A 23376-nucleotide genomic window follows, 5' to 3' on the forward strand; every position below is an offset into this window, starting at 1 on the left:
GCTAGGCAACAACCGATGCAGATGTTCTGTCAATCAAATATTGAATCGTGAGTGCTCTTTTGCTGTTAAAGGGACTCTCCACTTTTTTGAAAATATGCTAATTTTTCAGCTCCCCTAGAGGTAAACATTTGAATTTCATTGTTTCTGAAACCATTTAGCCGATCTCCGGGTCTGGCGCTAGCACTTTTAGCATAGCTTAGCATAATCCATTGAATCTGATTAGATCATTAGCATCACGCAAAAAAAATAAGCAAAGAGTTTCGATATTTTTCCTATTTAAAACTTGACTTTTCTGTAGTTACATCGTGTACTAAGACCGACAGAAAATTTAAAGTTGCGATTTTCTAGGCAGATATGGCTAGCAACTATACAGGGAGTCAGCTGACATTAGCTTAACTTTGAACTTTCTTTTATACCTTTCATTAAAGTCGCCATGAAACGAAAAGTAGCGATTGCCTTATTTTCCCCGTGGTGACGTATATCCGAATGAAACGGCTTTTGAGATGAAATAAGGCAGGGCTGGATTTGAATTTGTCCGAGATCGAGATCTGATTGGATCGTTTGAAGTTGGGTCGTGTTGCTAATTGCTAAACGCTGCGATCTTCTCCCGGAGCCCGCCCACCTGCCATACTTATGAATGGAAGTGAAGAGAGATCGTTTTGAGGAGGGGAGGAGATTTGCATTTTTGATTAAAGATTATGAGCACACACAAATTTTTTTAAAATAATGAAGCTCACAGATAACGGTACATTCACACAGGGCGTAAGCGTTGACGCTTAACGGAAGGCTTGTCTGAAGCGTGGCCAACAGCCAATCACTGTGGCCGCAACACAAGCTCCGGTCTTCCATAAACGTAATTGGCTGGCTCTGCCTAGGTTATTTGCATAAGGTGATATGATTGGCTGACGCACGCGTTGCCGCTTAAAAAGTGGAGAAATGTTCAACTTCTACTGCGAGCAACGGCACTGACGCGGCACCGACGGATCCACAATTCAGTTCGCCAACGCTTGACGTCACCCATTAAAAGTGAATGGGAAGCGTCAACGCTTACGCCCCGTGTGCTTAATGCGCCGTAAGTCATTTGTTAGTAATATCACAATATTAAAAATATATATATAGTTTTTCATTTCAATTTCATTGCGACTTTAATACTCCGCTCACTAGTACGATTTAATGTACAAATGTAACAAACTTTTTGTTTTTTTCAGATTTTTCTGTTTTCTGTTGTTTTTATTAATGTAAAGCTGTTTTGGAACAATTAAACAGTTGTTAAATGCGCTATATAAATAAAATTAAAGTGAATAATAGTGCATATGCAATTGGCCACATACAGCAGCTAAAATAAGTATTAAACAAGTCACCATTTTGTTTTTTATTAACATATTTTTTAAAGGTGCTATTGACATGTAAGTTTCACCAGATTTTGGTAACAACCCATGCAATCCACACATTCAAAGAAATCAAACCATAGATGTCCATAAATTGTGTGTTTAATCACTGTGTCGTTTTTTTAGTTTATTACAAGATAAAGTAATAATAGAGTACTTTGTTCTGGTAGATTTCTTGGGCAGAACGGAGATTCGGCTGGCCGACATTAAGAAGGACCAGGGCTCTAAAGGCCCCATCACCAAGCGTCTGCTTTTACATGAAGTCCCCACGGGCGAGATTGTGGTCCGACTGGACCTTCAGCTCTTTGACGAACCCTGATCCGTGTTGTTCGACCTGACCTTTTGCCCCTCAGATCCCATATGTGCTGCTCCTCCGTGGTGAAAGCCATCAGCCTATGTGACAATCCCACTCCACCCAGCATCGTGAACCCAGAGCGTGAATGTCTTTCCCCAAGAAATATGTGATCGGGATGAAATTTTTGTTGTCCTTGGTAGCATTTAAAGCCAAGCGTTGTGTGCGCGAGTGTAAATGAAGGATGCACTGTAGAGAAAAAAATATTTCAGTCTCTAATGATGTGAAGGATGTCTCAGGATGCTGTAAGTTTTATTTAAGCTGGAAATTTGCCATAACTTTTTCGCAGCTATTTATTTTAAAATGCATAGAATCGTCATATAATGAAAACTTGTTCCAGGTGATTCCAAGTGCCATTCCGATGACTCCCATAGGTGAATCTCACAAAACTATTACTTTAATATACAGATTTAAAATAATTCTCAATACTGTATTGTTAAGTATGTAATGGTAGTATTTAAATGAATTCAGTTTTAAATACAAAATTGTAATACAGTAATGAGAATTTAATCACAATGATTAACACGACACATAAAACATGTAAGGTTAAGGGAAAGATGTACTGTATTAAAGGTGCATTGTGTGACTTTTTAAAGGATCTCTTGACAGAAATGCAATATAATTTACATAACTAGATTATCAGTTATGAACTGTATTGTTTATATTACCTTAGTATGATCCGTTTTTATTTACATACACCTCTGGTCCCCTTACGTGGGGGTCGCCATTTTGTGCCACCATGTTTCTACAGTAGCCCTAAAGAGACAAACTGCTGTACAGAGCGCGTTTCATCACTACGTTGGTCAGACGATGACATGTTTGGCCCTTGGTGGCTACTTTAGCTTCTTTATACTTTTTGAAAGGGAGGGGTGAGCTGCGGACTGCGCTGTTGGTTGCAATTCACAGTCTCACAGCTAGATGCCGCTAAAAATCTACGCAATGATATGGACACATAAGGGTTATTAAAGGACAAGTTAAACACTTAAAGCCCTGTTTTCAGATTGTTTATGATGAAATAGAACGGTTTTGACTGAAATTTGGACATATGATGCTGGCCCGAGAATTTTTCGGTTTCTGTTGTATCAGCCCCTACCTCTACAATGGGTTTAATGGTGCACTGGAACAATCCTTCCTAAAATGCATTAAACTTTCGTTTACAAAGAGGTGAAACTCACCGAGTGGTCAGGGCTGTTCACTGATATGCTCACACAAAAATCGCTGCAAAAGATGCTTTCCAACAGGTGTTTTAGCATTCGTTGTAAACTTGTGGACCTATTTTTCCAAACGCCTCACACCCGTACAGTCTTCCGTTGAGAGCTTGAATAATAAACACTCCAGCCCAGTTGGTGGCGATAATCCGCCTTTGCCAATTGCAAGAATAGAAACAAAGTTCCCGGTGCGGAGTAATACCGTACCTCACAGCACAACTAATACAAGTCAATGGAGTTGGACAAAAACTACGATAAAACCTGTTGGAATGCATCTTTTGCAGCGATTTTTGTGTGAGCATACCAGTGAACACCCCTGACCACTCGGTGAGTTCCAAATCTTTGTAAACGAAAGTTTAATGCATTTTAGGAAGGATTGTTCCAGTGCACCTTTACAGCCATTGTAGAGGTGGGAGGTGATACACCAAACACCCAAAATTTCTCGGGCCAGCATCATATGTCCAAATTTCAGTCAAAACCGTTCTATTTCATCATAAACAATCTGAAAACAGGGCTTTAAGTGTAAAATACCGAACTTGTCCTTTAAAACAAAGTCATAGTGCAACAAAAAATTAAGCCTGAAATGGGAGTAAAAATGTGAGATTCATCCTTAAATAAGTCTTACTAGCAACATTTTGTTTTCCGAAAATCATCAATACTAAAACACACCAAGTTTTGCTGGCAAACCTTTTTAGTGTCATGACCAACCCATTTTTATTTCCGTCTGTTTTTAAGTGAACATATTGGGAACATATTTGTAATTCCTTACAAAGGTTAATGGAAATTGTTTGAGTAATATCGACGTTTTGGAGGGGATATGGTTAGATAAGGCTGCAAACACTCCACAGCAAAATGATTTTAATATATGCAAGATGAAATTGTGGGAGAAATTAGTTTTTGCTATTTAATGATTGTTTATCGAGTCACTTTTATTTATTTTTATTTTGTGAGAATGGGACACATCGGCAGTAAACGTCAAAAATATTGCCAAGGGGTTTTCTTGAAGTGTTTTTCTGTATAAGTAACTTTTTTTGCATCAAATTTTTGAAATGTCCCTATGATGGGTTTAAATACAGTATGAGGCTTCAGTCACACCAAAAGCGCTTTAAACGCTTGCAAACGCAAGGCGCGACGCACTGCCTTTTTTAAAAAAAGAGCAGTGCGACGCGGCTTTTCATATTGCTAAGCAACCACCGCGTCAGCTGTCTTGTCAATCAAATATTGAAGCGTGAGCGCTCTTTTGCTGTTAACTGTCATATCAGCAGAAACTTTAAAAAGAGGACGCTTGCTCTGACCTTGTTTGAGGATGAGAGGTGCACAAACACGCAGGAGAGAGTGAGCGAGTGGAGTCCGGTTCTTCAAAGCAACTGTAAACTTCCCTCATCACAACGTAAGGCCCGCCTCTCCCCTCATTCGATTGGACAATGGAAAGACACGAATGACGTCGGGCGCTTCTCCGCTCTCAGCGCTCCTTCAAAAACGCGTGCGCGGCAGGCGGCAAAAAACCGCAAGGCGCTCGGCGCGCATAAACAGCGCGCAAACGCGCCCTGCCCATAGAATATCATTCAAAAAAGGCGCCTGCAACTGCCATAAACGCTATTGGTGTGACTGGCCCCTGAGCCTGCATTAGTTTAATTTTAGCAATAATTCATGATATTTTCTTAAGATATTCTTTAATATTCCACTGATGATCTTAATTTTGTTTTGGTACATCCCAAAGTAAACTATTTAATATATAGTGCTATATTTAAGTTTTATACTGCGTTACTAATGAGTTCAAGGTTTGCTAATAATTAATGTGTGTTTATTTTTTATTCTTGTGCTGTTATTAGGCATTAGTGATCAACACTGTAGTCATGTCTGTAAAAATGAGAAATCATTTCATGAGAAACTGTTGTTTGTAAAAAGTTAAAAATGGAACTTGAAGATTTGCAAAGGTGCAGTGGATAAAACGCAATTTGTTCAGTTTTAAATTAACCAGAAGGGATCAAGTGTTTAACCCATACCTGCAGGAAATATAATCTCTAAATCTGTTATAGAAAAAACTACTGTTTTTACATGTTCTGATACAATGTTTTTGTACGTTTGCCCCTAAATGATCGCACTACTGAGCCTAAGAAAGATGCTGTTTGCTTTTAGACTTTAGCCTCTGTATCACTGAATACAAGACACACATTAATATTCCACTGCTGTGCTAGTGAGATACCAGTGTGATCGAGAAGAACAGATAACTTATTTCACTTGATCTTTCCGTGTATATGTGAGAGAGTATGTCTGAGTGCTGTTTGCTGGGTCACTTTTCAAAACCTCATGAAGAATATACTAGACAATGCAAGAGGTCATGGTCAAGGTCACGTCTTTTACCTCTCCTGTTTCTCTCCTAAACTCTCTTCCATCTCTTGTCATGCACACTGTACATTTTCATACCAGGAGTTTTGCCCATCTTTATTATTTTTAATGAGCAAGATCCCATTGATTCAACAGTAATATATGTGTCTATGTTTAAATCTTTGAATGGAATATAATATATTACAACTTGAGAAGTAAATATGTTGATGACAGCGTATTGTTATCAATGTAGAAGCAGTGTGTTGTCTTAATGTTGCAAATAAAACTCGATTGGACCAAGGTATATATGGTATCAATGTTATTATTTGCTGTAGTAGTAGTAGTGTATTTGCTTATTCCTCTTTGAATTTTTACTAAAAATACCAAGGTAACGTTTCATGCTAATACTCACGTTTATTTAAAACAAAAATTTATTATAAATTATTTATAATTAAATAGTCCTGTGGTTTCACAAATCCATCTTTAAAAGTATGTTTTTTTCCTAAAGCTATGGAATTATGAAGATCATAAAATTTGAATGATAACTGCGAGATATGACACGTTTTTTGACTTCATGGGGACCTGCGCAGATCTATCTGCGAATGACATCACAAACCACGAAAACTCTCGCGATATTAAGTGTCGTTTCTCGATTCGTCTGCGCAGTGCCACATTAAATCAAACATTTATTCTGCAAAAAAAAGACCAAGAAGACAAATATAAGGAAACTATGGGTTTCCATCCAAACGTAAAGCGAATATGTAAGCGTAAAATGCGAATTAGGTGCGTTTTCATAAGTTGTTTGAGCGAATGACGGGCCAGTGGTATTGGGTAACCTAGCAACCAACAGTAAACAAAACAATGTACGCGTGGAAAATGGAGGCAGGACTGCATGTAGTCACAATGGGGCAAGTTATTAATGTATTTGACGTGCAGCTTGTAATTGCCAAACTGAATGCTGTGCATAGAAGAAATGCAGACTTTTTATGAAGGCACTAGCAGCAAGGACATTGCGACGACGTCGAGCCCCATATAAGGTAAAGACAACTCCAGCGGATACATCTAGAAGGTCAGTCTCGTGGGTTTAATGTTCGTTACGTCAGAATTAATTCGGCAAATCTCCCATTATTCGCATTTACTCTTTTTCGCATAAATTAAAAACCACCTCAACCGAGCGTAAAAACGTTTTTGCGAATCAAGGGGTTTTGAAACCAAATTTGGCGTTCCAATCACTCGTTTTCGATGCGAAAGGCTACTTAAAATGTGCATAAAATCATGGTGATGGAAACATCCAAACGTGAAGCGAATCTTTTCAAAATTCGCAAAAAAGAAAACAAAGAAATGCGAATTAGGTGCGTTTCCATCAAGTTGTTTGAGCGAAGGACGGTGGTATTGGGTAACCTAGCAACCAACAGTAAACAAAACAATGTAACGTTACTCGTGGAAAATGGAGGAAGGACTGCATGTAATCACAGTGGGGCAAGTTATTAATGTATTTGTTGTGCAGTTTGTAATTGCCAAACTTTTTATGCAGACTTTTTATGCGCATAAAATCATGGTGATGGAAACATGGGTACTGTTGCCTCACATCAATGTTTCATCATCATGATTTTGATTTTGAAGTATCACATCAAAAACGAGTGATGGAAACGCCAAATTTCGATTAAAAATCTCTTAATTGGCTAAATAAAATTTAAGCTCGCTTGAGGTGTTTTATTTATTAATGCAAAAAGGAAAAAATGCGAATAATGGGAGATGAAAAAAATTCTTTGGCGAATTAATTCTGACGTAGCGAACATTAAAGGAACAGTATGTAAGAAATTTATATCAATTAATCATAAAATGGCCCTGATATGTCACTAGACATTTAGAAATCATTTTCATCTCAAATACTTATATCACTGACAACAGCAGTCCGGCCAGGATATTGTCATTTAAAAAGTGGAGTTGCAGCCCTCAACTGATGTTTATGTTGTCATGTTGTGTATTGGCCACCAGTTGTGAGATTGCAGTACCAGTTTTAGCCACAAGTTTTGTTATTGCAATACCAGTTTTGGCCACAATCCTACATACTGTTCCTTTAAACGATACTGACCGTCTAGCTTTTTCCGCTGGAGTTGTCTTTACCTTATATGGGGCTCGACGTCGTCGCAATTTCCTTGCTGCTAGTGCCTTCATGAAAAGTCTGCATTTCTTCTGTACACAGCATTCAGTTTGGCAATTACAAGTTATACGGCAAATACATTAATAAATAGACCCATTGTGACTACATTGTAATTGTAATGTCATTCGCAGATCCGCATGAAGTCGAAAAACGCGTCGTATCTCGCAGTCGTATCTGGGGTTCGACGTCGTTGCAATGTCCTTGCTGCTAGTGCCTTTATAAGAAATGCTGCATTTCTTCTTCTGTGCACAGCATTCAGTTTGGCTATTTACAAGCTGCACGGCCAATAAATTAATAACTTGCCCCATTGTAACTACATGTAGTCCTGTATCCATTTTCTACGCATACCTTGTTTTGTTTACTGTAGGTTACTAGGTTACCAATGCCACCACTCAAAAAACTTGATGGAAACGCACCTAATTCGCATGTCTTTGTTTTTCTTTTTTGCGAAAAGATTCGTTTCACGTTTGGATGGAAACCCAGTGTGGGTTTACTTCAGGTACTCTGTTTTCCTCACACAGTTCAAAAACATACAGGTTAGGTGAATTGGAGATGCCAGATTGTCCTTTCCAACTTGGCTTCTGTGTGGAGTTCTTTCCATGAATACCCATACGACAAATATATATATATATTATAATAATATTATTATTTTTTTACATATACACAAATATTTATTGAAATATGTTTACAAAAATGTATTTATGTATTTTTTGAAAATAAATATATTTTAAAGCATTTAAGTTTTGCATTTGGAAGAAATACTGTGCATGTTACAAACCTATAAACATTTTCAACAACAAAAATATGCTTTATATATACTTAATATATAATTTTATATTTTCTACATACTATCATTTAATATAATTTATACAAACGTTTATATTTTGGCCAGAAAAAAAATATTTTTTCGTTGAAAATAATTTTTTGCCGCTGAAATAGGCTACATTTTGAATGTTAATGAATGTTAAAACTAAATATATTTTCAAATTCAAAAATATATTTAGTTAAGCTTTACTTTCTACAAAATGTATTTAGCATATATTTTAATTATTATATTATAAATATTTTTATATTTTTTTAACACATTTTTGGCCAATGAAATGTATTTTTGCTGTATGGTTATGCGTTAAGAAATCAACAAAGAACCTAATCTAGAAATATTTGATCAAGATCACCCTCTGTTACTGCTTTAGATTTTTTAGCATCACTGAGGTGACTAGAGGTCAGTCCACTTTCTGAACTTTTTAAAAGATGTTATTTCATATTAGTTGCTTCGGTTTCTAAAAATGCATTTGATGTTGTTACATCTACTCCTAAAATTAGTTTACATTCACACATTTGGCAGATCCTTTTATCCAAAGCGGCAAGGTATAAAGGTATATAATTCATGCATGGTATATAAGGTACAGTATATATTTCATAAGTTCATGAATGGTTTCTTTGTCTCTGTTCTTGCACAGTGGCAATAAAGTTTAATCTAATGTAATTCATTTAATCACATTTTTTTTTAGAACATCTGGAAGACCTGCCCAGGTTGATTGCATCACAGACCTACTGAAAAAAGCATAAGCTGGTTTGGGCTGGTCTCCCAGATTGGCATTAGCTGGTTTTGCTGGTGTAGCAAGCTGGTCTAGCTGTGTTTTGGTCACTTTTTAACATGGTCTAGTGTGGGGAATAGGAAGTGGGGCGTGACAAACTGGAGAAAATTTGCTAATTTTTGTGATCTCTTTTAAATGTCCCACAAAATGATACCCTAAATAAATAAATTTACGCCAGAATGTTAATTGAAGAGGAACAAAAACTTTAATGTGGAGGGGCGGTATAGGGTATAAAAGTTATCAATGGATAAGTTTGTGACATGAAACAGAAAGAAAAATGGAGACTTGATGCCAGCAGAGATAACCAAGAAAGACCAGTGGACCTAATAAACCAAAAAGCCAGCCGAAAAGAAACTAGGATGACTTTGCTAGAGACAAAATGCAAACAGTTGCATTATTATCTATTTGAACGAAGTCTTACTTAATATAAAGTGAAAATACATCTGCATGTTTATTTTCTCTATTGAATGTGTTTAGTGTTGTTATGTTTTAAAATATGTGATTAAATAAACTACAACATTAAACTTAAATCCTATTGATATCAATTTTGTTGGGGCGATTGGGGAAAGGTGGGACGCGGACCCCTTCCCTATCTCCAAAGTGGGGAATGGCAGAAAAAGTTTGAGAAACACTGGTTTAGCTGGACTCAGCTGGTCAGACTGAAAGACCAGCTGACCCACCAGCTTTGCCAGGCTAGGAGGACCAGCTTAAACCAGCTAAAACCATCTAACAGCTTATGCTTATCCACTTTAGCCATGAAAAAAACATAAGCACTTATCTAAAAAAATGTAGATTCAAATTGTCATGTTGTAACAACATTGTCAAAGTTTATATGCGTATGGGTTCTGTACACATTTCCTCATAATACAGTAGTTGATGAGTATCCCTGTGGTAAAATCACAGAGGCATTGAAAGGATTCAGTTATCCTGTCATTTTACCACTAGAGGGTGTCCTTTGGCATTTTTCGTCATGTTATTATTTATCTTGGCTGACATGATTTATAAACTTTTTATTATAAAAAGACACACCTGATGTTTTAATAAATAGTTATAAGATGCTGATATCCGCAGCAGACTTTCTAGAAAATATGCGGGACATTCTACAAAAAGCAAGTATATATTTCATAATTGAATATTAAAACATGATTTTCTGTCAAAAACATTCGACGTCATTATTTACATATTTTTAATATGTCCGAACTTGATCTGTTGTGGTCTTGTAAGGACCAGAGTACGAAAAAGCTTTGGGGAACTTGCCAAACTCCAGAGACTATGGGGGCGGAGACTTAACAAGGTTCCCTGAATTTACGTTCTCCGGTGGGTGGAAGAAGCATGCGTCTTTTTTAAGTTAACCCACATTTTTTCAATTATTTTGGTGATTCACATTTTTTGAAAGATACCAGAAACAATACTTTTTGAAAACAATATGTTTTCATTTCAGAGTCTTAACTTTCTTACTTGTTTGATATCTAAGAATGATTCATTTATGAGATGGGTCATTACAAATAGATCTTATTTTAGCAGTGACTCCAAAAAGTTGTTTGTACATTTCAACATTGCTTCTTTTATCAAACATTACGGCCATTGAAAATGACACAAGCCCCATAAAAAAGTCTCCAGGGGGCGAGCACTTTTCTCCCTATACCGTGATGTCTCCTCCCACCTCATACATATTCATGAGCAAAGTTGCCTGCGTGCCGTTACGCTGTGACGACATGGAAGAACTGCGGGTCCCGATTGCTGCAGCCGCTTGTCATTGTGACGAAGATTGGCACTGAGGTAAGCTGTCACTCAAAATCTTCTTTTCCGACTCCCTATCAATCAGGCGATCTCGGCCGCGCGCTGAATCCCATTCGGCTCGTGAGATCGCGTTTGAGCGGCAAGCGCGCAGTCTGGACGCTTTTTGGCTGAAATATGATGTTTGGACGGCGGTTTCGGGGCAGATTTTCTGGCTCGACACACAGTCGAGGCCCAGCTCTCTTTTTTTAATGATCTTTTGTAGAGGCGCGAATGGCGGCTGCGCTGGTGGGGAGGGATAGCCCCGTGTCTCTTAGATTGATTGATAGGCGATTATGGGCAGGCTTTTTATTATATTTAAAGGGACAGAGTCGATATTTTTGTGAGTCTGCGAAACCGTTTTAGCGGTTAAGCGGCAGATGTTTTCCATTATGGGGTATGATGTGTACCATAGTTGTATATGAAAGCAGTCAGATGTTCAAATAGTTATATAACGCCTCGAATGTAAACACTGATAGTGATAAGAACAAATTGGCAACGGTTTTTAGACCACAGGCTCAGTACAAACATGGCGCCTACAGTAATAGAGAGGAAAGATATACAGTGCGATACATTTGTGACTAAAAAAATAACACTAGCTGTAGATTTAGGACCAGAACTGACAATACGAGAACCGAAAATGAATAAACAAGTCGATTTTGGCTAAAAACGCATGTGTTTTTAATATTCCTCTCCCAATTCAAGGTGAAGCAATAATCTTAAGTCATGTTGCAGTGCAGACATTACGGTATTATTTAGCGACGTTACTATTTATATTGCAAACTGTATTTGTCTGACAGAGTTGTTTATCTAATTTCACATAACGTTACACGTTTATTTTGACGTAATTAAATGTCACTTTTATTCACTTGCTGAAATATATATAAAAAAATAACAACATTTTGAGTCAACGTGCATACAGAAAATGTAATAAAAACTAGAAATGGCTGATAAGGATAGATCAATAAGTGTGCCCATAATCCAATTTAAAATTAATAATAATAATCATAACTATCAATAATGGTAAATGCGGAGTTAATTTTAGTAATGACACAAAGGGTAATTACGACTCTAAATCTGCCAAATGGGCATGGTTAATTTTTAAAATAGCTAATTAATGTTCAACATTAAATATTAAATAAAATTATAGTCTTTGGTTTCTCATTATACATGCAATTATCCATTGAATACACAAAAATATCCAGGTTTTGTATTATTGTGTTTGTCATTCGTCATTATGGGTGTACTGGAGTCTTTGACATTAAATAAAGAGTAAAGGGTATTTCATGTTCCCGTGCAGTTTACACAAATAAATGTGTTTGTTCTGGCTGTGTCAGGTGTTGTGGTGCTGAAGTTCAGCTGTATAGAATGCCCAAGCGTTGTCCACGGCAACAGTAACTATGATGACATCTCCATCAGTGTCCATGGAGGATTACCAGGAGGCTGAACAGGTTTGTGTTGTCATAGAGCCTACTGCCTCTTTATAGTGTTTTACACTATATGTTTTAATTTTTGCTTTTGCGATGATACGAACAATAATAACAAATAATCAAAACGCTGAGGGACGGTTTCCCGGACAGGTCTTATTCTAGTCCCAGATTAAAATGCATGTTTAAGCTACTTTAATTTAAAAACACCTTGTCCTGATTAATTTTAACATATTTTGTTGACATTGCTTTGTCTTAAGATGCACCCCTGTAGTGTTTTTTGTAAGGTATGTTTAACTTAAACCCTGTCTGGGATACTGCCCCTTAAAGTGATAGTTCAGTAAAAAATCTACTCATCCTCAAGCCATCCAAGATGCGTATGTCCATAATTTTTCAGACAAACAAAATTTGAGTTGTTTCAGTAAATGTCCTGGACTGACTTTTCCTTTATAAGCGGTAGAAAACAGTGTCCAAAACAGAGTTTTTTTCAAGCACCAAAAATAGGTAATCCACAAAGCGCCAGGAGGTTAATAAAGATCTTCTGATGGTAATCGATGCGATTTTGTAAGAAAAATATCCATATTTAAACGTTTATAAACTATAATTACTAGCTTTATATATACAGCGGAGAAAATAAGTATTTGACACATCAGCATTTTTATCAGTAAGGGGATTTCTAAGTGGGCTATTGACACAAAATTTCCACCAGATGTAGCCATCAAGCCAAATATTGAATTCATACAAAGAAATCAGAACATTTAAGTATACAAGTTGAGTCATAATAAATAAAGTGAAATGACACAGGGAAGAAGTATTGGACACACTTTATTTAAACACAATTCATTTTGTGTCAACAGCCCACTTAGAAATTCCCTTACTAAAAAAAATGCTGATGTGTCAAATACTTATTTTCCCCGCTGTATATACTTATACATGTGTGTTCTTGCAGCTCAGCTAGTAGAGCACTGCGTTAGCTTGGTTGTGGATTTGATAAACATTGATGAAATGTGCCTTAAATGAACCGTAAGTTATTAGAATAAAAATGTCTGCCAAATGCATAAATGTTAATGCAATTAATGGAACTATATTAAAGGGATAGATGACCCAAAAATGAACACAAAAGAAAATATTTTGATAAATGATATAAGCACACAGCTCGTAGAAACCATTGACTTTCATAGTAGGAAAACAAATACTATGGAAGTATTGTGATAAAGATATTTTCATAAATTTCCATATAATTCGTTTTTCCTACTATGGAAGTCAATGGTTTCCCCCAGCTGTGTCCTTATCATCATTTATCAAAATATCTTCTTTTGTGTTCATCAGAAAAAAGAAATTCATACAGGTTTAAAACAACACGAGGATGAGAAAATTATGACAGAATTTAGATTTTTGGGTGGTTGTCAAACTTTTTCAGTGTGTGGCCCCCCTTGGGTACCGTGCATTCCTTTGTGCCCCCCCCCAATGAAAATTTATGACAAAAAACAGTTCTTAATCTTAACATTTTAATTAAACAAAACATTAAATGTTACAAAGTAGCCTTATTTTTGTAGGTTTAATTACACAGAATTCCTGATAAATAAAAAAAAAAAATTCTAAATGTCATAAAACTGGGGCCCCCTGGGGGTCCCGGCCCCCAGTTTGAGAACCACTAAACCATCTTTACACGTTTTTTATAGGAAAGACTACTAATAATTTGTTCACTTTATATTTTGGACATATATGTTTTAACTGTGTAAATAAAGTGATAAAACATCTTTGCAACCAGTTAAATCAATAAACTTGTTTGTTAACATCCATCTCTGTTTCTTGTGAATCCTTCGAACTCTGACCTCTGCGGTATCGGATGGAGAGATAGACAGAGACTCGAGACTAACTCGAGATTTTCTGGCAGTCGTAAAATATTTTTATCATTTCTCCCATTTCAATCAACGCTATTGTTGTGTCCATCACATGCATTCAATCATGTGAGCCTTTCCAAGTATTAAGTAAAAAGAAAAAATATGTAGTAGGATACAAACAGAACTATGGGTAAATAGCTCATTGTTAAGATATATTGTCATTTTATTATTATATTTCTACTGTATAAGCTCTATGTATAATAATAATAAAAATGTTAAATACAGTTTCCCGGACAGGATTTAGATGAATACAGGACTAGGCCTTATTGGGACTTTTAAGTAGTTTTTACTAACAAACCTTTCAAAAAACAATACTGGTGTGCATCTTGAGACCAAAACAATGGCCCTGATTTATTTTAAGATATGTCAATGCAAGTTGTTTTTGAATTACGGCAGCTCAAACATGCATTTAAGTCTGAGACTAGGATAAACCCTATCGGGGAAACCTTTTCTATATTTCCCAAAACTAATGTCAAAAAACCGCACAATTAAATCTGTTGAACTTTTCTAAATGCGTCAGTCAAAGAATAGATTTAAAAGGGAAGCTTTGTGAAAATCATGTTTCATTACATGTCTATTTCACCCGGAGGTTTTTGCTTTGAAAGAGATGCTGTGTATCTCTGCGCCCCGCACACGGCGTTACAGCCCCAAGACACGGCGGCTGACATCTCTAACTTTCACGTACCTCATGTGGCTCAGACATACTGACCTCAGCATCTTTCCCGTTTGCTTCGACACTCTTCTAATACAGATGCAAGTAGGTGAAAAGGCAGAGGAGAGGCTGGAGGAAGAGGAGGAGGAGACAGGAGAAGAGGAGGGCAGCTCGGCACTTTCTGAGCCACAAACTCCTATGGAGGTCTACAAGACGGCCATTTACAGGTGACACAGGTTCTTTTGCTTTTTTTCAATATTTCATCTTTTGCTCTCACTTAACACATTTGTGTTAAAATAGCCGATGTTTGAATCATGTCTTTTGTTGACTGTAGACACCCATTGTTCCCTTTGCTGGCGCTGCTTTTCGAAAAATGCGAGCAGTCCACCCAGAGCTCAGAATGCGTCACCTCGGCCAGTTTCGACGTGGACATCGAAAACTTTGTACGAAACCAGGAGAAAGAAGGCAAGGCTTTCTTCAGTGAGGACCCCGATTTGGACAATCTGGTAAGGACTCCATTCTTAAAGGGACAGTTGACCCAAAATTAAAAATTCTGTAAGTAAAAATCATTTACTCACCATGATGTCGTTCTAAACCTCTATGAGTTTCTTCTGTTGAACACGAAAAAAGATTTATATATTTTCTTTATAAATGATGGTAACCCCACAGTTGATGGTACCCATATTAGGATATATTAATACTATGGAAGTCAATGGGTGTGTCAACTGTGTGCTTAAAGGTAAACACCACAGTTTTTCAATGTTTTACTATGTTCTTACCTCAACTTAGACAAATTAATACATACCTATCTTTTTTCAATGCATGCTCTTAATCTTTGTACAGCGCGTCGTGAATGTGTTAGCATTTAGCCTAGCCCCATTCATTCCTTAGGATCCAAACAGGGATGACTTTAGAAAACACTTCCATGTTTTCCCTATTTAAAGACTGTTACATGAGTAGTTACATGAGTAAGTATGGTGGCACAAAATAAAACGTGGATATAAACTATATTGTATGGTGAAACAGCACTTAGTTTGCAGCACTTCGACCTCGGCGCGTAGTAACATCATCACGACTACTCTCCCTCTCACTCAAACTTCGGTCAATATTACTGTGCCCGAGGTCGAAGTGCTGCAAACTAAGTGCTCTTCCACCATACAATATAGTTATAATTTTTATCCGCTTAAAAAATCGCCACGTTTTATTTTGTGCCACCATACTTACTCGTGTAACTACTCATGTAACTGTCTTTATATAGGGAAAACATGGAAGTGTTTGGTGGCTTCTAAATTTATCCCTGTTTGGATCCTAAGGAATGAATGGGGCTAGGCTAAATGCTAACACATTCACGATGCACTGTACAAAGATTAACTCTTTCACCGCCAGCGTTTTTAAAAAAAGTTGCCAGCCAGCGCCAGCGTTTTTCATGATTTTCACCAAAGTTTAATGCCTTCCAGAAAATGTTCTTCTTTAAATATATAAACATACAATATACCAAATGAAAGAACAGACCCTCTGCTTTCAAACAAAAAAAAACGTTTCATCCTACCTTTAGTGGTTCTTTTGCAATTAGCTTTTGAATATGGGTAGGTTTTTGCAAAAACACCATATTTTGAGCAAAAAGCAAAAATAATTCCATTTTTGTGACGGACTTTTCATAGAGATCCCATTCAGAGCGATCTTTAAAACAGACACGGACATGCAGCAGCTTGCCATAGGGCAATACTTCCGGTTTTAAAAGGTTGCGGAAGGGCGCCACCTGGTGGATAATAGCGGTATTGCGGAAAGACGGAAAATCTCGTAATTGGCAGGGAAGCGTTTTCTCTTAATTGACGAGATATCTCGTCAATGGCGGGGAAAGAGTTAAGTGCACGCATTGAAAAAAGTTAGGTATGTATTAATTTGTCTAAGTTGAGGTAAGAACATAGTAAAATATTGAAAAACAGTGGTTTCATTCATTTGAATATGTTCTTCTCAACATTTTGATGATTTCTAAGCTGACGTTAACCATATTTTACTTTCTCACTGGGTTCAGATGGTGAAGGCTATCCAGGTGTTGCGGATTCACCTGCTGGAGCTGGAGAAGGTGAACGACCTGTGTAAAGATTTCTGCAGCCGCTACATCGCCTGCCTCAAGACCAAGATGAACAGCGAAACTCTGCTTAGCGGGGACCCAGGAAGCCCCTACTCCCCAACACAGACACAGGTACGTGCAGATATACTCTAAAACTGTCCATATTCATATTCACAAAGTCCCTTTATCGAGAAAATAAATGTTGTTTGTTTATTTACTTCTCTCAGCTCCCAAGCTCCTTCTCTGGAGCTGTGAGTCCTCAAGGTATCGTAGTGCCTGCGTCGGCTCTACAGCAGGGCAATGTTACGGTTACTGCTGTAAACCCAACACAAGTGGTGTCAGGTGTGTGTTTTTTACATTTTGACATCTTGCATCACTCATTTGAACGTACAGTATATTAATGGTGTACATGTTGTTGTTGTTTGTCCAGGTGGCACTGTATATCAGCCCGTGACGGTTGTTACTCCGCAGGGGCAGGTGGTCACGCAAACTCTGTCACCTGGGACAATACGTATACAGAACTCACAGGTGAGAGACGTCTCTTAATAAACACATTTGTTGATTGGATGCACGTCTCTGATGATGGATCTTTTTACAGGATTTAGATATAAAAAACAATATCAGGTGTGCTGATTTGTTCAGTGAATGTGTTTTTGTTGCTGGTCATGTGTTGTTTTGCAATATTACAATGATATGAGATGATTGGCATTAGCAGATTGGATTATGTTATAGGATTATTAGCATTAGCATAAATACACTCTCTGGTTTTCATGACTTTCCATAGACATAATGACTTTTATACTGTACAAACTGTATTTGCTTGCCTTAACCTAACCCCTAACCCTTACAAAAAACTTACAATAAACATAATTTAGTTTGATTTATATGTTTTCCTCATGAGGACCAAAAATGTCCCCACAATATTTTAATAAGGACATCTGAATTTGTCGAATTTAGCCAAACCTGTACACCCGCATTATTTACAGTTGTATTTTTTTGCCTACAGCTTCAGCTCCAGTTGAACCAGGATCTGAGTTTTTTCAGTCAGGACGACAGCTCATCTAAGGCCAAGAGAGGCATTCTGCCCAAACACGCCACTAATGTCATGCGATCTTGGCTCTTCCAGCACATTGGCGTAAGTGAGACTCAATTTTACACACCAAAACTATTCACACTAAGTATTTAGGTTAATATTCAGTGCATTAAGTATCCCTAAACAGTATCCCTAAACAGACAAACTGTTTAACAGACGACAACATGTTTGTCCTGTGGCAGCTACCGTAGCTTCTCATTGCGTTTCAAAATTGACGGTGGTTGCATTTCCAATCTCAACGCTAGATGCCACTAAAAACCCCACATTTCACCTTTAAGTGTTTGAAAGTACAGTCATCATGTGTAAAACTAAAGAAGCCGGGACACGTACTTGGGTCGACAAACACGTGTCTGCGCTACATGTCGGAGAACTGTCCACTACTGCAGTGGCTCCGACAAAAAGTGATATTTTTATGTAAAATGTTTCACCTCATTTAATATCAGATCTTATATCTTTTCCTTTCAGCACCCTTATCCTACAGAAGATGAGAAGAAACAGATTGCCTTGCAGACCAACCTGACCCTCCTTCAAGTTAACAACTGGTGTGTTTTCAGAATAAAGTAGAAAAGACGCATTCCTGATATTCCAATTGCTTACTGTACATGTATGAATAACCTCCCAATTTTTCCAGGTTTATTAATGCACGGAGACGGATCCTCCAGCCCATGTTGGACGCCAGCTCTTCAGACACGCCCAAGAACAAAAAGAAGACACCCCAGACACGCCCCCTTCAGCGTTTCTGGCCCAACTCCCTCGCCTCCTCCGTCTCCCAGCAAGAAGTTACAATGGAAGACGGTGCGCAAATACAAACACCACAGATAAGAAACATTTATGTTAACTCTTTCCCCGCCATTAAGAGAAAACATTTGCATAAAAACGTACCAATTGATAAAAAACGGAAGCAAAAACTTTATTTACTAATTTTAAACTCTGTGTATGTTTTGATAATTGTCTGAATCTGATATCTAACAAAATTCCTTCACAAAAATGCAATTATTTCAGCGTTTTGCTAAAAAAAGTATTTTATTTTAAGAAAAATACACATATTTAAGAGTTTATAAGCAGAGAAAAAATATAGATAGGATGAAAAAAATTCCCGTTTTGTTTGTTTGTTGATTGTTTGTTTGAAAGCAGAGGGTCTGTTCTTTCATTTGATATATTTGTATGTTTATATATTTTAAAAGAACATTTTCCTAAAAGGCATTTTGTAAAACTTTGTGAAAATCACAAAAAATGCTGGCGGGCAACTTTAAAAAAAAAAATAGGGAATGAGTTAAAATAAAAATTTTTCTGCTTAGCTAGCTAGCTAACATAGTTTGTGTAGTGTCATGTGACATATTGTGTAGTAGTATCATCCTATTGAAAAAGACATTCAGGATTCCCATTAGGAATTAAATCTCAATTTCTCTTAGACAGCAATGAGATTAAATGGTGAGCCTAACTTAACTCTTTCACCGCCAGCGTTTTAAAAAAAAGTTGCCAGCCAGCGCCAGCGTTTTTCATGATTTTCACCAAAGTTTAATGCCTTCCAGAAAATGTTCTTCTTTTAATAAATAAACATACAATATACCAAATGAAAGAACAGACCCTCTGCTTTCAAACAAAAAAACCGTTTCATCCTACCTTTAGTGGTTCTTTTGCAATCAGCTTTTGAATATGGGAAGGTTTTTGCAAAAACACCATATTTTGAGCAAAAAGCAGAGATAATTCCATTTTTGTGACGGACTTTTCATAGAGATCCCATTCAGAGCAATCTTTAAAACAGACACGGACATGCAGCCGCTTGCCATAGGGCAATACTTCCGGTTTTAAAAAGTTGTGGCGCCACCTGGTGGATAATAGCGGTATTGCGGAAAGACGGAAAATCTCATCATTGGCGGGGAAGCGTTTTCTCTTAATTGACAAGATATCTCGTCAATGGCGGGGAAAGAGTTAAACTAAATTTGGAACAGATTTAGATTTTTTGTGAACTGTCTGGACATCTGGACACACCTCATGAAACCGAGACTGTCTGAAGTAGACACATGTGTTTGATCATCCTACCAAATCCCAATTATGCGCATTACATAATTCATAATATGAGGTTGTGAATGCATTATGTCTAATTATATAATTGCAGCAACTAGCATTAATAAAAGGCAATGCTTGTTTGTTTTATATCATACTCAGGTACCACCGTAACAGTAGGTGTGGGGGAGGACGGCCTGCAGACGCTCACATCAGATGGAGCAACGCTGGCCATGCAGCAGGTCATGATGGGAGGTCACAGCGAGGACGACGATGAAGACGACGACGAAGATGACGACGACAGCGATCCTTCTCACTCCGACATGACCAGGCTGGGCCTGGAGACCAGCGACTCACTGTAGTAGGACTGAACATTTGAACATGCACACACAAACACTCATTTAGGATCATTTCAGAGCACTAAAGTGGAGAAATTAAAGAAAGAGAGAGAGACACACCTCGGCTGATTTGTTGAAGGTCCCTAAATACTTTCTCAAGTTGTCAAACAGCTTGCTCGAAGTAGAGAAACGGCTTAAAGCCACACACAAAGTGAAAAGCACAAGCACGCAGTCAAAATCTCTCACAGGCATCATTTCAATCGCAAGAACTGCGACGCAGTTAGCCGAGTGCACTTTTTGTATAATAGTGTAAACTAAAGCATTCAAAGCACAGTTTAAAAGAAGCTATAGGGAAAATGTCAATGCTGAATGATGATTAGGCTGTATTTACCCTCATCGGTTTTATGACAATGAGATGTCGTCTCTTGCATGCCTGTGTTTGCGTTCATTACCAGGCACTAGAAAAAGAAGGAACTATTTTTATAGTACAGTGTCAAAAATGATCGTGCCAATTTTTCTTTTGTTTTGCTCTGGTTTGCAATGTTTTGTAAGGAGTATTTATGTATAAAAAAGACAAAAAATCGACTTTTAATGTGGTCGCCCTGTTTTTTGGGGTTTCGGTTGCCGTAACTACTTAGTACAAAGTACAAAGAAAGAGATTTTGCAAAGTTATCCACTGAAGGCGAAGACTCGAAAGCCTTACATTTATACATTTCTAATGTGAGACGTTGCGAACATCACATCGAACTGACCAGCGATGTCACTTCCTGTGCAATCGAGATGGAAGCGAGAAACGCTTGCCAGGTTGTGATAATATTTATGACATTTAATGCCTGTAATTGTTGTGTGAGAATGATATATTACTTTATGAAGGTGATTGCTTTTTTAATTATTAAATTGCAAAAAAAAGTTGATGCTGTAACACCTTCATCTCAAACATTTATGATTTTATGAGTTGTCATAGACAGTTTCGGATGTTTTGTCATTGTAAGAAACATGTTCTTGACCACAAGTGGTGGAGTCATTTTCTCAATATCTTAAGACTGCATGATTTTTTCTTTATTGTTGTATAGAAGCGTATAATATTTTGGGGGGAAGTGCTTTATGCCCACAACAGACTACACAAATCATTTCATACAGTAAGTGTTATATTTCATCAAGTTAAAAAAACATCAATAAAGGTTTTTGCATTTTACTTTAAAGGATTAGTCAATAAAAAAAAAAAATTCCAGATAATTTACTCACCACCATGTCATCCAAAATGTTGATGTCTTTCTTTGTTCAGTCGAGAAGAAATTATGTTATTTGAGGAAAAAATTTCTCATTTTAATGGACTTTAATGGACCCCAACTCTTTATACTTTTAATGCAGTTTAAAATTGCAGTTTCAAAGGACTCTAAATGATCTCAAACAAGGCATAAGGGTCTTATCCAGCGAAACGATTGTCAGTTTTGGCAGCGCGACCTCACGTAATACGTCATCACGTCAAGATGTCACGGATGACGTATGCGAAACTACGCCCCAGTGTTTACAAGTGTGGAGAAAGAGGACCGTTCTGCTTTGTTGTATGTTGAATGATACTAATTAATGTCTTTGTGTCAGTTTATTGTTTAAAATGGTCCGCAAATGTGCGTTTTATATATGTAGCATGTGACCTCATTACGCAATTGAGGTCGTGCTGCCGCGTCACACAACGGGAGGAAGACGAGAAGTTGTGGTTTAAAAGTGCATATTTTTTATTTTTCTTGCCAAAAATGACAATCATTTTGATAGATAAGACCCTTGTGCCTAGTTTGAGATCGTTTTGAGTCCTGTGAAACTGCAATTTTAAACTGCATTAAAACTGTTAAGTGTTGGGGTCCATTAAAGTCCATTAAAATGAGAAAATCTTGAAATGTTTTCCTCAAAAAAAAAATTCTTCTCGACTGAACAAAGAAAGACGTCTACATTTTGGATGACATGGTGGTGAGTAAATTATCTGGATTTTTTTAAGAAAATTGACTAATCCTTTAAGGTTAAAGGAATAATTCATCAAAAAATGAATAATTTTCTCATCCTCATGTTGTTTTAAACCTGTAAGAGTTTTTTATTTTGATAAACACAAAATAAGATATTTTGATAAATGATGGTAAGCACACATTGCCTTCCATAGTAGGAAAAAAGTATTTTGATAAATTATGAAGATGATTTTTAATTAATGATGGTAAGCACACAGTTGACGGTACCCATTGAATTCCATCGTATTTGTTTTTTCTACTATGGAAGTCGATGGTTACCATCAGCTGTGTGCTTACCATCATTTATCAAAATATCTTCTTTTGTGTTTATCAGAAAAAATAAATTTTTACAGGTTTAAAACAACATGAGGATGAGTAAATGATGACAGGATTTTCATTTTTGGGTGAATATCCCTTTAAAATCTTCCTTAAAAGATGTCACTAAAATGTTCACACACACACAAATACAGTATATATATTCAGATTGATTGTTATTTAGGATATTCAGTATGTGCTTTAGGCTGTCTATTCTGAGTGGCTTTTCATTGCAAGCATTAGTCTTGTGATGGCATCAGTCATATGAAACCCGAAACACAGTCCGTTAGCTTAGCATGGGGGGTTAAACGCTGCACTGTGGGCTTTGAGCATTTTTCTCTTTGCTTATATAAACGCTTCTCTCTCACACAAACACAGATTTGCCTTTCAGACTCTTTGTTTTGTAATAAAGAACACTGTACCTGAGGAACATTTTGTTGCGTTTTATTTTGTTTGATTTGAATGCATAGATAATTTTTTAGCATAACCTTCACAGAGTCAGTCTGGTGCTGCACACACAAATAAATGATTTGAGTCGGGGGTAAAATTTTTATGGAGTTCAAAGAAAGTGGAACAAAACAAACTTTCATAAATCTGTGTGTTCATCTTTGGCCTTAAATACAAAACACACCAAGAGTAATAAATTGAATAAATAAATAAAGTGCAATAAATATGAAAACATTTTTACAAGAAATTGAAATAAATAAAATGATTTCACAATAATTTAAAACCTCTGTTTCAGTACATTTTCTTAC

At 37.0% G+C, this 23376-nt stretch overlaps 2 protein-coding genes and 1 long non-coding RNA gene across 4 annotated transcripts in view; all 3 read left to right on the forward strand.

Annotated features, from left to right (window-relative positions):
• The window catches only part of itsn1 (intersectin 1 (SH3 domain protein)), a 59508-nt gene extending 56742 nt beyond the window's left edge, over positions 1 to 2766 (forward strand). Inside the window, exon 40 of the mRNA XM_065295416.2 lies at positions 1559 to 2766. Within this exon, the coding sequence (XP_065151488.1) occupies positions 1559 to 1707 (149 nt within the window). The 3' untranslated portion in view covers positions 1708 to 2766. The remainder of the gene's footprint in view (positions 1 to 1558) is intronic.
• Positions 2767 to 2936: 170 nt separating this feature from the next.
• On the forward strand, positions 2937 to 5580 carry LOC135785842 (uncharacterized). The gene is made up of 2 exons (XR_010546723.2): positions 2937 to 4030; positions 4569 to 5580. It is a non-coding gene; the product is annotated as an uncharacterized lncRNA (long non-coding RNA).
• Positions 5581 to 10708: 5128 nt separating this feature from the next.
• LOC135785844 (homeobox protein PKNOX1-like) lies at positions 10709 to 23068 on the forward strand. 2 transcript variants are annotated; one of them, XM_065295419.2, is made up of 11 exons: positions 10709 to 10817; positions 12152 to 12265; positions 14897 to 15024; positions 15132 to 15303; positions 16833 to 17003; positions 17099 to 17213; positions 17302 to 17399; positions 17878 to 18006; positions 18430 to 18506; positions 18596 to 18759; positions 20134 to 23068. In XM_065295419.2, exons 2-11 carry the CDS (start codon positions 12215 to 12217, stop codon positions 20331 to 20333), a joined length of 1305 nt encoding a protein of 434 aa, XP_065151491.1. In that variant the 5' UTR covers positions 10709 to 10817; positions 12152 to 12214; the 3' UTR covers positions 20334 to 23068. The 2 variants fall into 2 exon arrangements, with proteins under 2 accessions (XP_065151491.1, XP_073670299.1); XM_073814198.1 differs by lacking the exon at positions 10709 to 10817 and adding an exon at positions 10831 to 11211.
• The last annotated feature ends 308 nt before the right edge of the window (positions 23069 to 23376 follow it).

Source organism: Paramisgurnus dabryanus, chromosome 4 (assembly GCF_030506205.2).
Source record: "Paramisgurnus dabryanus chromosome 4, PD_genome_1.1, whole genome shotgun sequence".
NCBI lineage: Eukaryota > Metazoa > Chordata > Actinopteri > Cypriniformes > Cobitidae > Paramisgurnus > Paramisgurnus dabryanus.

Excerpts from the sequence above, each read along its gene's own strand:
- LOC135785844 (XM_065295419.2), top strand. The coding sequence starts at position 12,215 with ATGATGACATCTCCATCAGTGTCCATGGAGGATTACCAGGAGGCTGAA. Across the intron at positions 15,304-16,832 it reads ACCCCGATTTGGACAATCTG|ATGGTGAAGGCTATCCAGGT; the intron begins GTAAGGACTCCA and ends CACTGGGTTCAG. Across the intron at positions 17,214-17,301 it reads CCCAACACAAGTGGTGTCAG|GTGGCACTGTATATCAGCCC; the intron begins GTGTGTGTTTTT and ends TTGTTTGTCCAG.